This window comes from Oncorhynchus gorbuscha, linkage group LG15 (assembly GCF_021184085.1).
Source record: "Oncorhynchus gorbuscha isolate QuinsamMale2020 ecotype Even-year linkage group LG15, OgorEven_v1.0, whole genome shotgun sequence".
NCBI classification, from domain to species: Eukaryota; Metazoa; Chordata; class Actinopteri; order Salmoniformes; family Salmonidae; genus Oncorhynchus; species Oncorhynchus gorbuscha.
In genome coordinates, this window is record NC_060187.1 from 27,361,866 (window position 1) to 27,375,267 (window position 13,402).

General features: G+C 41.9%; 1 protein-coding gene across 3 annotated transcripts in view; it reads right to left on the reverse strand.

Moving 5' to 3' along the window:
- The window catches only part of LOC123996838 (E3 ubiquitin-protein ligase SH3RF1-like), a 73,331-nt gene extending 64,099 nt beyond the window's left edge, over positions 1–9,232 (reverse strand). For all 3 annotated transcript variants that reach the window (XM_046300602.1, XM_046300600.1, XM_046300599.1), the window contains exons 1-2: positions 8,962–9,232; positions 7,383–7,892 (exon numbers count right to left, since the gene is read on the reverse strand). In XM_046300602.1, the coding sequence (XP_046156558.1) occupies positions 7,383–7,757 (375 nt within the window). In that variant the 5' untranslated portion in view covers positions 7,758–7,892; positions 8,962–9,232. The remainder of the gene's footprint in view (positions 1–7,382; positions 7,893–8,961) is intronic.
- Between the last annotated feature and the right edge of the window lie 4,170 nt (positions 9,233–13,402).

Consider the following 13,402-nt stretch of genomic DNA (forward strand, 5'->3'; position numbering starts at 1 on the left):
TATATGTAAACAACATTCTAAAGATTGATTCAGTAGATCGTTTGACATGTTTCTACTGACTGTTACGGAACGTTTGGACATTTCGTCACGTTATAGTGGACGCGCTTTGTGACTTTGGAATTGTTTACCAAACGCACTAACCAAAGTAGCATTTTCGAACAAATCAAGATTTATTGTGGACCTGGGATTTCTAGGACTGCATTCTGATGAAGTTCATCAAAGGTAAGGAAACATTTATCATGTATTTTTTTTGGTTTCTGTTGACTCCAACATGGAGGCTAATATGGCTACTGTTCTGAGCGCCGTCTCAGATTATTGCATGGGTTGCTTTTTCCGTAATTATTATACATTAAAATATATATATATATATATATATATATTTTAATCTGACACAGCGGTTGCATCATTAAGGAGAGGTATATCTATAATTCCATGTGTATAACTTGTATTATCATCTACATTTCTGAGTATTTCTGTTGAAACGATGTGGCTATGCAAAATCACTTGATGTTTTTGAACTTTTAAATAAATATGTACTTTATCAAACAAAACATGCATGTATTGTGTAATATGAAGTCCTATGAGTGTCATCTGATGAAGATAATTCAAGGTTAGTGATTAATTTTATCTTTATGCTTTTTGTGAATGCTATTTTGCTGAAAAATGGCTGTGCTTATTGTGGTTTGGTGGAGACCTAACATAATCGTTTGTAGTGCTTTCACTGAAAAGCCTATTTGAAATCGGACACTTTGGTGGGATTAACAACGAGAATAGCTTTAAAATTATATAAGACACATGTATGTTTTAGGAGTTGTAATAATGAGATTTCTGTGGTTAAATTTGGCGCCCTCTCTTTTCACTGGTAGTTGTCATATCGATCCCGATATCGGGATTGCAGCCATAACAAGTTAACCTCTTAAGTCGACCCCCTACTTTTTCGAACATTCTGTTAAAAATCGCGCAACATTTCAGCGCCCTGCTACTCATGCCAGGAATATAGTATATGCATCTTCCGGTCTCCGACCGGATATTTTGGTTGAGATTTACCCGGACATTATTTCCAGAGGTACAGCTATACAATATACATCGCCTCGTGATCAATTTGATCGATTATTAACGTTTAATAATACCTAAAGTTGCATTACAAAAGTATTTCGAAGTGTTTTGCGAAAGTTTGTCGACTTTTTTAATTTTTAAAAATGACGTTGCGTTAAAAAACGATGTTTTTTTCCTTGATCACACAGTCTTCATAGATCGATATCTAGGTTATATATAGACCGATTTAAACTAAAAAAAGACCCAATAGTGATGTTTATGGGACATCTAGGAGTGCCAACAAAGATTGTCAATGAATGTTTTATATTTTATTTGTGCGTTTTGTGTAGCGCCGACTATGCTAATTATTTTGTTTACGTCCCCTGCGGGTCTTTTGGGGTGTTACATGCTATCAGATAATAGCTTCTCATGCTTTCGCCGAAAAGCATTTTAAAAATCTGACTTGTTGGCTGGATTCACAACGAGTGTAGCTTTAATTCAGTACCCTGCATGTGTATTTTAATGAACGTTTGAGTTTTAACAAGTGCTATTAGCATTTAGCGTAGTGCATTTGCATTTCCAGATGTCTAAATGGGACGCCTGCGTGTCGGGTGGAGGTAAGAGGTTAACTGACTTGCCTAGTTAAATAAAGGCATAAAAAATTGGGGCAAAATCTGCGCCCCAAAATACTGATTTCCGATTGTTATGAAAACTTGAAAATCGGCCCTAATTAAATCGGCCATTCCGATAAATCGGCCGACCTCTACCAGTGACACTGATTTATTTAGAATTCAAGGCAGTTAACTCGCATGGCTACCACAGCATTCTGCAGCGATACGCCATGCCTTATGGTTTGGGCTTAGTGAGACTATAATTTGTTTTTCAACAGGACAATAACCCAAAACACACCTCCAGGCTGTAAGAAGGGGAGAGATGGAGTGCTGCATCAGATGACTTGGCCTCCACAATCTCCCGACCTCAACCAAATTGAAATGGTTTGGGATGAGTCAGACCGCAGAGTAAAGGAAAACCATCAAACAAGTGCACAGCATGTGGGAACTCCTTCAAGACTGTTGGAAAAGCATTCCAGGTGAAGCTGGTTGAGAGAATGCCAAGTGTGTGCAAAGCTGTCATCAGGGCAAAGGGTGGCTATTTGAAGAATCTCAAATACAAAAATATATTTAGATTTGTTTAATCTAATGGTTACTACATGATTTCATATGTGCTATTTCATAGTGTCTTCATATGTGCTAATGTCTTCACTATTATTCTACAACGTAGAAAATAGTACAAATAAAGAAAAACCTTTAATGTGACGATATTCTAAAACTTTTAACTGGTAATGTAAATGAACATGAAAGAATTATCTGAATGTACGTATTTTTAATTTTTAGATAAAATAGCAATATTATTTACTATTTAATATAAATGACTTTTTTTCCCCAGAAATGATTAAATAGCTTGAGAACCCTTTTTGTAAGCTTTTAAATGATATCAACTTCAAACGTTTATCTATTCTTATGGTATGGTGGTGAATGAAAAAATGGGTCAATTTTGAGCACCTTTATCTCTAGACTGTTTTGACACTTCTACAATAGGCAAAAATATATAGAAGGTTACATTCAAATCAAAAGCGGTGCTGTCAAAAAAGCTAATTTAACAGATTTACCTATAAGAGAAGAGAGAAAGAGAGAAAGGTATAGGGCCGGTTCAATCGTTCTCAGTGGAGAGCAGTAAAGTATGCATTTGCCAGTGTGTGGGCAGCGTGAGGGTGTAATGAGGGTGTTCCATCACACATGCCGAGGTCAGCCAGACAGCCAGCAGGAAACGCCGCCAACAACGTCGTCATCAAAGAGGGCCAACAGCGCGACTCATCGGCCTCAGACGCAGGGAGGAGCACTGGAATTTAATGAGACACTTTTACACCAGAACATAGCAGTAAACAACATTCCTCCTTTCTATAAAAATATAAAAAAATCCAAAGACTGCAGGAAGAAAACAAGTACAAAACAAAGACGGAAAAAAAACTTCTTTACACAGAAATGCTAAGCTATTTCTAACAGGGAACAGGAAATTGGACTTGGCGCCACATCCAATAGGCATCAGATAAATTAATGAGTTTTCCTTTTGCTCCCTGTTCGTTTTGAAGTCATTTCATGGAGATATGGGGATCAGAAATAGAGAAAAGACAATAAATAGACAGAGGGGGAGTTGTACTAAGGCCTCATTACTACAGGGGAAACAACAGCCTTATCCCCCCCGAGCTTCAGTTAAAAAGGATACTGCTGCAGCTCTCCACTCAACACACACCACATGAGGTCCAGCTCACGACCTCACGCAGCCCTTCCACGGTGTCGTTAATCAACATTTGCCATTGAGCATGTTGTCAAATAACCTCCTCTACAGATGTACGAGCTAGGTTTCACACAAGGCTAGTGTCCCATCAAAAGTGTACCTGTGACAATGACACCAGCTGTAGAACAATTCCAGATCTATTAGAGAGAGCCATGTTCCAATTGCACTTATTGTTTCTACTAGTCTGTTGTCAGTTTGAAGAAACCTGGTCAATCGTCCACACATATAGCAATCTATTGCTGACAAAAGGACTAATCATCACATAGCCTCAGCTATTCAGTTTTAAAACTAGCCTAACCTTTATTTTGAATCATTTAAGACTAAAATATAAATGAAAGCCATCCAGGGGAACCACTCTCTCTCCCCATCGTGTGCTTTCTCTGTGTTAATGAGCATGTTCTTTTCATCCGACCCTGCTGGTTGCGACCCCACACCGCCACGACCTCTGAACCCTGACCCACACTTACAATGGATTTTGCCCACATCACACGATAAAGACTTGTATTTCATATAAACTTATGGGAAGATGGAAAACTACAGTTGTTCTAGAATGAATCAACATAAAACCAGGAGGACAAAATATCCCAGTAATCTGAGAGACAGAGCTAACCTCCAGTCACACAGCTTTTCACTGAGGCTACCTACCCTGCTCCTTTATTCCACATCAAAGACACGCTAGGGCCACGGTGTCACACAACTGTGACTTCTGTTACACTGTGACAAGGCAGGGCCAGAGGATGGAGGGACCCTTTTCCATAGCATTCTTTCCTAAACTTCTGTTTGCCACTAGCAGCATCCCTACCCCCCAAACACACAACTCTCCCTGAGACGCTCCTGATGCATGTGTCAGTCAGATCAGAGGAAAGCAGAAACAAAACCCTGTTGTGCATCTGTCTGCCAGGCTCCACCCCCCCATCCATCCATTCTTCGGACCAGATAAGAATTGGAGGGAGAGAAAGGGTTGGACAGGAGAACCGATCTGAAGGGGCCAGTTCAAAGACTGAGGGACACATAACAACAACAGAAGGCGAGCCTGAGGACAATAGGAGAGATTGAGCGAGGGAGTTTGTGTGGTGTGGTAGTTGACTGAGTCCAATAGGAGGAGAGCCAAGCAGGGGCAGCGAGGCAAAGGGTCCCCAAGGTCCAGCACTCTTGGACGCACTGTGCGGGCAGGCAGGGAGGGATCAGACCAGGCTAGTACCCAGCCAACCAACGCTTTGATCTTGGCCTTTCATGTTGTGACATATTCCACCTGAATTACCCTCCCATTCATCTCTCTCTCTGTATGGTAAGATGCCCTGGGAGGGACTGCAGAAGACTTCACAAGGACACAACATGCTATTGCACGGATATGCTGGGAAATTAAGCTGAATGTGCTTTGAAGACATTTGGCGTACACTCACAAAAACAGTGGTTTTGAATGTCACCCAGCGTGTATTGGTGTGGTGTGTGCGCGCTCTAGGCAGGGGCTTAAGGCGTCCGCATGCTTCCAAGACTAAACCATTGAGAAGAGTTTGTGCATATACTATGACAACATTGTGACATTTTGATAGTTTTGGACTTTGTGAGGATTTTTTGGGATGTTGGGGCACACCAAAACATGTCTTGAGGCAAGCCAAAGTTGGTAGGTGAAGTCTACGCCCCTTCCTTGGTGATTGGTCAACAGCAGGGATTCTTTTGTCTCGTCTTTGTTGTCATTCAACGAGAGACTACTCGTTTTCATGCACATTTTTAGATTGAGGAATACTGCACCAAACATGTTAGGTAGATGTAAAATTCCGCTACCTACGATCTCTGCTAAAACGTCAAAATTATTGACAGATTCAAACTATTTTGAGGATGTGTATACTGGCCCGACATCTCAAAATGGACAAACAGTACTATTGCCGCTTATTTCTCATAAGGCATTTTATGCGAGCCCGCTCAGTCGGTTCACCTAGACGATTTTGGATAGCTGCCAGCTGAACTGAAGCATGCTGACGCCTTTAGGCTAATAGCTCAGGGCATTGAGAGTTTCATCTCCTTACTGAGGGGATCATATAACAGAATGAGAATAAAAAACCTCAAAAGGACCAAATAATGGAGCGGTAACAAGTGTGACCAGCTCTTATCTCCAACAAACAGGCTTTTCTGAATACAAGGAAATTCCAACGCACCCACACCCCTTTGAAATGAGCAGACTGATGTACTGCTACAGTAAATGAGGTTCAACCAGCATCAGGGAGTTTCTCCAACAGAAAACGTGATCTCTGTACCTGCATAGTTAAAACGGATACAGTAACACAGTATTCCACTGACTCTACATACAACCTGGACATCCTTCCATCTATCCAGCTCCTTCCTTGAAGTTCTTGAATGAGGGACAATACAACAAACAACTTGTTGTCAAGACCTAAATACTGAATGAAGCCAGCCCATATCACACCTAAACATTACTGCATGTAACGGACAATCTAATCTTATGTTACATCACTGGTAGGCTATTTCATAAGATATTTCATAAGAGAGAATGCCATGCAAGTAAGCATTGTACTTAACATTTTCCTAGATTATTCAAATTAAAAAGAACGCTTGTATTTGTTTGCGGGTGAGAACGAGCAGACGACATGCTATTGAGAAAGCAAAAATCTAAACAAGCACTGTATTGAGCAGCAGGTAGCCTAGCAGTTTGGTCAGTAACCGAAGGGTCGCTGGTACAAATCCCCAAACAGATTAGGTGACAAATCTGACGATGTGTCCTTGAGCAAGGTACTTAATTAACCATAATTGCACCTCAAGTATCAAAGTTAAGACCGAGAGACTGAAAAACAGCTTCTATCTCAAGGCCATCCAACTGCTAAACAACCATCACTAGCACATTAGGGGCAGCTGCCTATAGACATAGATTAGGAAACACTGGCCACTTTTAGAAAAGGATCCGTAGCCACTGTAATAATGTTCCGTATCTAGCAATACTCATCTCATATGTATTAACTGTACTCCACACTATTCTATGGTATCTTAGTCACTTTCAAAATTGTGGTTACATATTGCATCACCCATTTCATATGTATATACTGTATTCTATACTACACCACTGACCCTTAAACACAGAGAGCTAATAGGATTCTTAAACTTACCTCTGGCTCTGCATCATCACTGATCTCTGTGCTGCACAGTCAACTGTCAGTCCTAACAAACACCTACAGCCTGTCTCACCTTCAATCCAAAACGATCACTACAACAGGTACCTGGCACAACAACGTTCCATTCCATTTCATGGGTCAACATCAGTTCAAAAATCTCTTAATATTAACCTCATGACACTATTGTACTCAGAGGCCAGGAGGATGGAATCATTTGTTGGCTCAACTGTCATCTGCTCAGTAGTCCCGGTTGTATTCAGCACTGGGCTGTTAGTGTTCCTACAGCTGGCTAGCTGACTATGATAACAGCTAATGTGGGTCAACGATTCGAGCCAGTAACACAACATGCTGCTACACTGAACAACAATATAAACCCAACGTGTAAAGTGTTGGTCCCATGTTCCATGAGCTCAAATAAATGACAGAAATGTTTCATACGAACAAAAAGCTTATTTCTCTAAAACAAATTTGTTTACATCCCTGTTAGTTAGTGAGCATTTCTCCTTTGCCAAGATAATCCATCCACCTGACAGGTGTAGCATGTAAAGATGTTGATTAAACAGTATGATCATTACACAGATCCAAATTTTTAAGGGATCCGTCTGTAACCAACAGATGCATATTTGTATTCCCAGTCATGCGAAATCCATAGATTGAGGGCTAATGAATTTGATTGACTGGTTTCCTTATATGAACTAACTCAGTAAAATCTTTGAAAGTGTAGCATGTCGCATTTATATTTTCGTTCAGTATATTTAATCCCTGCAGATTTGCTTTGTTTTGTTTCCGAACTGGCTCGAACCATGGGAAACCACATACTTGCTCATTCATCCATATTTATCGACCCCCTGAAAGAGGACTACTTACCCTCACTGGGGTGGTCTTAGCCTGGGCTCTCTGGGGCTGTGCTCCTGGAACTCCTGAGTCTCTGGGCCCGTTGCCCTGCACCCTGACGCCAGCTGTGCCATTGGCGCAGACTCCAGCTACGGGGCCCACCCGGCGGGGCCTCTGTTTGATGCCGTCCAGCAGCCGCACCAGGAGGATGTTACTGGGCAGCTCGTCCACAGCACACTCCACCAGCGTGCGACACTCTGGGCAGCGCAGCTCTCCCCGGGAGCCCAGAATGCTCTGAAGGCAGCGCCTGCAGAAGGTATGCTGGCAAGGGAGGACCTTGGCTGTGGCATCCAGCCGCTCCAAACACACTGGGCACTCCAGCAAGTCCAACAGCACCGACTCGTCCATTCTTTGTCTCCACCTCTGAGATTTGCTTCTACTTCAGTGGGAAGGGCATGGTGGTGGGGGGTTGTGTATAGGAAACTGTGTCCGTGCTGTCACGTCACTCCCATGCCACAGCTATGGCCATAGCGCCTGCATCAGCTGTAATATGGGGGTAAATTCATTTGTTGTCATCCACATATAAAAATATGAATTGGCAATAGTTTTGAGTCCTGCATATAAAACAAGAAGGTATTGCGCTATTTACTGCTAGTATAAAATGTGGAATGTAACAAAGTTCAAGACCCTTACATTCCAAAGTTCTCTCATCCTGCCAGTCACACCCAAAGGTAAAAAGGAACATAACATGCCAGGCTGCACGTCCTATTCTACAATATTACCGATATGCTCTCTCTCATTGTCCCATTTATACCTGTCAATCGTAACTGATCAAATCGTTTTGCAACTAGAGCATTTGCCATTTGTTGACTGCAGACGCAAAATAATCCCAAATTAATATTTCATATATTCAATTCCCTACGGACTCAAATCACAAGTGTAGCCTATTATTAGATTAAAGAGCATTATAGAAACCCTGGCGAGAGATGGACACATTCAAGCAGTGGGATTACATGCACTACAACCGCGTTACACTCAAAACCGGTGTGCATTTTTCACTGTGCCCAGAACGAACGGAGAGGATCTCCGTGACAATTTCATAAGGGATCCTCATAATCCCTGACTGTAGTAAATTAGTTATATTTCTTACAAATGTATCTTACTAGTATTGCGAAACAATAGGACCACTTTGTAGAGCGCAAGATTTGGGAGCAGAGCTCTGAAAGAGGCTACATGCATAATAGTAAATCTTTCGCAAAGAAACAAAACATTCTACAAATCTGAAAAACATCCAGTGGTCTTGCGTAACTTTGCCACAATGTCCAAGTATGAAAAACAATTAGACACATTACAGCCACAACTAATCTCGGTCATAAGAAAAAAGTTGTCCTGCATGATTATGTTGATAACCGAGATTAGCTTGTTGGCTAGCTAGCTTGTTGATGAACAGTGTGTCAAAAGTTCGCTGTGAGTAACGTTACTAGTTATTAGTGTGTAAACCAATGTAACTGACTCAACGATTAAAATGCCACTGAATGACCTACCATTAGTTTGTGTATTATATGTTTGATGTTAGAAAACAATCGTCATTGAAAACACAAATCTTAGCTACCTCAAAGACGGGCCTCCTCTTCCACCCCTCCTCTCCTTTCCGAACAATTTCTCTCTCCGACTTGGATTGCAAGGAATGAGCGTCTTTGGAAAGAGCCTATTTGGCGGGTAATATAGTTTTCACAGTTTATTCTGCTTCACAGAGAAAATAATCTTTACCACGCTCTTGTGTTCTGCACTTTCCGAAATAGCCCGAGAGAGCATGTAAACTGGCAAATTCACGGTTTGGGAAAGACCGACGGAGAAACGAACTCCAGCTGCAGTATCAGAACGCCATGATGAACTAGATTGATTCTATGGAACACGCCCAAGATACTTCAACGAGGCGGGAGGGCGTGATGATATGTGTCAACCATAGGTTGGTGTCAACGTGTAAACATTTCACGCACACTCAAAATATGTTTCACTACTCCGTGAGTTAGTATTTTTACATTCATAAAATAATTTAACGAAATAAATGCTGTTGGTAATTCATATTGATTACTGTCAAGTAGTAGGCTATTGTATTTGAAACCACTCGCCCAGGCATTTCCAAACTTTTTGAGTTCGAGGGCGCCTTTTGTAATAGCAAATTCATCAGGGACCCCCTCAAAATCAGAACACAACTCCGACTTTAGTGTGCGATAAAAATGGCATACACGGAGTTTACTATGACTTCTGCATTGGATGGCAGGGACTAGCCAGGTATCTGGCCCTGGGAAAGAACATTTTAAAGGTCCCCTCTTGGCATTGGAGAGAAAATGTTGCCGTTTTAAGCTAATTCCTTGCAACTCTATACATTTTGCCATGGGGCAGAGATACATTTGTACATTTTTAAAGCTTTATGCAACTCTACACATTTCCCATTGGGCAGATAGACAATTTTGCAGTTTGAAAAGGAAAGGGGAAACCTAGTCAGTTGTACAACTGAATGCATTCAACTGAAATGTGTCTTCCGCATTTAACCCAACCCCCCTGAGCTTAAATTATGTTGAAAACAACATTTTAGGGAATATAAGGCCCTGTTATACATCTAAGGGTATATTGTAAATATAATATTAATATTACATTGTATTGTATTGCACCCTCCAATCCACAGACCCCTTTGCCACATTTGTTTAATCTGTTGTTGCTATCAATATTTATATATTTAAAAAATGAAATGTAAAAAAAATATAAAACATTGAAATGTATAAAATAATAACAGAAAAACAATTGAGATCTGGCCGCAGACCCCCTGCAGTACTTCTGCAATTTTCGGAAACCACTGCCCTAGCGCAAACCCTTCCTTGGTATAATGTTAGGTTGTTATTAACGCCCGCAGCAATAATAAGCAATAGAAGCCTACGGTAGAAGTAGTGAAACCTTACCATGGAAGATAATCATGTATTTTAGGAACTAAAAAATTACCAACATCTCACAAAAACAGTATATTTTTGCTTCGCTCTCAGAACATCCACTAAATCCACTGTATTTTGATTTATGTCACTTCACAATACTTTTTTCCACATGACTGCTCAAAGGTTAGATTTGTGTCAGCTTGCAGAAAGTATGTGCTCATAGTGCAAGTGTGACGCAAGAATGATATCATGGCATTTTGGTTCTTTATCTTTATCTATCATCACTCACCCCCTTATCTTCCTCCATTCCATCACCACGACCCTGTCCTCCATTCCATCACCACGACCCTGCCCTCCATTCCATCACCATGACCCTGTCCTCCATTCCATCACCATGACCCTGTCCTCCATTCCATCACCACAACCACAACACAGCTTGCAGAAAGTATGTGCTCATAGTGCAAGTGTGACGCAAGAATGATATCATGGCATTTTGGTTCTTTATCTTTATCTATCATCACTCACCCCCTTATCTTCCTCCATTCCATCACCACGACCCTGCCCTCCATTCCATCACCATGACCCTGCCCTCCATTCCATCACCACGACCCTGTCCTCGATTCCATCACCATGACCCTGTCCTCCATTCCATCACCATGACCCTGTCCTCCATTCCAAGTTCAGCTAAATCAAATCAACCCCTAAGCTTAAAGCATCTGCTAATGGCATGAATTATAATTATCATTATTATTATTATTAGCCTGTAATAAAGGGATCAATTACTGCTTTTTTTGATCTCCCTATGTCACTGTAATGTTTATATAAATGTCCCATGTGGATATTATAAGGATGTGCAGCAGGCTGCCATAGAGAAGATTATGCTAAGAATTCTGAGCAACACAGACACTGGGATAGACCTCTTTCCCATCACTGACCCCACACCTCTTCCACTGAGAATCAGAGCAACACTTAATTTACACCTCTATTTGTCTGTAGTAAACAGCATCTCTCCATGTGTTTTCTCCAGCAAACAGTGTGTGTGTGTGTGTGTGTGTGTGTGTGTGTGTGTGTGTGTGTGTGTGTGTGTGTGTGTGTGTGTGTGTGTGTGTGTGTGTGTGTGTGTGTGTGCGTGTGTGTGTGTGTGCGTGTGTGTGTGCGTGCGTGCGTGCGTGCGTGCGTGCGTGCGTGCGAGAGAGAGTGAGAGAGAGAAAAAGAAAGAAAGAAAGAGATTGAACCCTTTCAGAGGGTGTTGTTCTTATTACTAGAATTTATCAGGGCTGGCCATTTCCCCCATTAGTCACATAACCTGAGCAGCATCAGCGAAAGGGAGAGAGGCAAAGGAAAACAATAAAAAGTGTGATTTATATTGATCTGACTTTGTTTGAGGACACTGCATACTGAGAGAGGGATGAGAGGGGGAAGACAGGGAGAAGGAAAGAGCAATAAAAGCAAAAGATTTATATGGAGTTGGCCCTCTTCTGTCACTAGTGATCACATAGGAGCTGGCAGGAGCTCTCAGGTCATATTTCATCACCGTGGAGACAGAGACAGTGCTCCACCCCCCGGGTGAGTGAAAGCCTAGGACTATAACCCCCACCCTCCTTTCCTGCATAATCCCCCCTGTCCCACCCTCCACTCATATTTTACCCTTCCAGTCCGTGTGACGTCTGACTGAGCCTCAGGTATGTAATATTTGCAGCAGTAGAAAGCAGCATGAATGATTCACAGACATTGAGAGGTAATGGTCACTCAGAATGACCCAATCTGAAGACAGAAAGAAATGAGTCCACAGCCATGTTATTGGTAATAAACAAGACTGATACACGCACACACACACACACACACACACACACACACACACACACACACACACACACACACACACACACACACACACACACACACACACACACACACACACACACACACACACACACACACACACACACACACACATCCCCCCTCACCTCACACACACACTCTAATGTGCAAGGTCTTACACACACACGATGGAGGTGACAGCTGTGTTATTGCCTAGAAGCAGGAGAGAGGAAAGAGAAGCGAGACAGGACAAGACATATGCTCCATTTTTCCATAGAGGGAGAAAACCTGACAGACATGACAGCCATGATAAAGCATTCAACAATCAGCCTCATGTACAGTAAACGGTAAACTAGTTCTGAAGACAAATATGGATACAAAAAATGTATATATAAAATGTATATCATATAGTGATTAAGGGATGTAATTATTCATCATTAGTGGTGAAAAATAAAAACATTTCAAAGGATTGTGGCAGAGTAGCAATCACATTACACATTATGACATAAATAATCAACTTTTGCAAGAGAACTACACTGTCACGCCTTGGTCATTGTATCTTGTGTTTTGTTATATGTTTGGGTAGGCCAGGGTGTGACATGGGTTTATATGTTGTATTTCGTATTGGGGTTGTATTAATTGGGAGTGTGTATATTAGGGGTGTGTCTAGTTAGGCTTGGCTGCCTGAGGCGATTCCTAATTGGAGTCAGCTGATTCTCATTGTCTCGGATTGGGAACCATATTTAGGCAGCCTGAGTGCGCGTTGTATTTGGTGGGTGATTGTACCTGTCTCTGTGTTTGTCACCAGATAGGCTGTAATTAGTTTCACTCGTTTGTTGTTTTTGTATTTTCAGTTATTTTCATGTACCGCTATTTTCTTCATTAAAAGTCATGAGTAACCTACACGCTGCATTTCGGTCTGACTCTCTTCAAACAGCAGACCAACTTCATTACAGAATCACCCACCACCATTCACAGACCGAGCAGCGTGTGAACTGGCAGGATCTAAAGGAGGACGCTATGGATGGCAGAAGCAGGGATTATACGACGTGGGAAGAAATCGACAGGCCAACCCAGAGCGAGTGCAGGAGCCCGCCTGGGATTCCCTACAGCAATGCGAAGAGGGCTATACACGGATGGAATCTAAAAGGAAAGCACGGCTATACAGAGCGAAAACCGTAGGTAACGGGGGAAAGCGCAGAGAGAGAGTGGCAGAGTCAGGAGTCAGACCTGAGCCTACTCTCCCTGTTAATTGTGAGGAGCAGCAATATGAGGACTTCTGGTCTTGGGAGATGATATTAG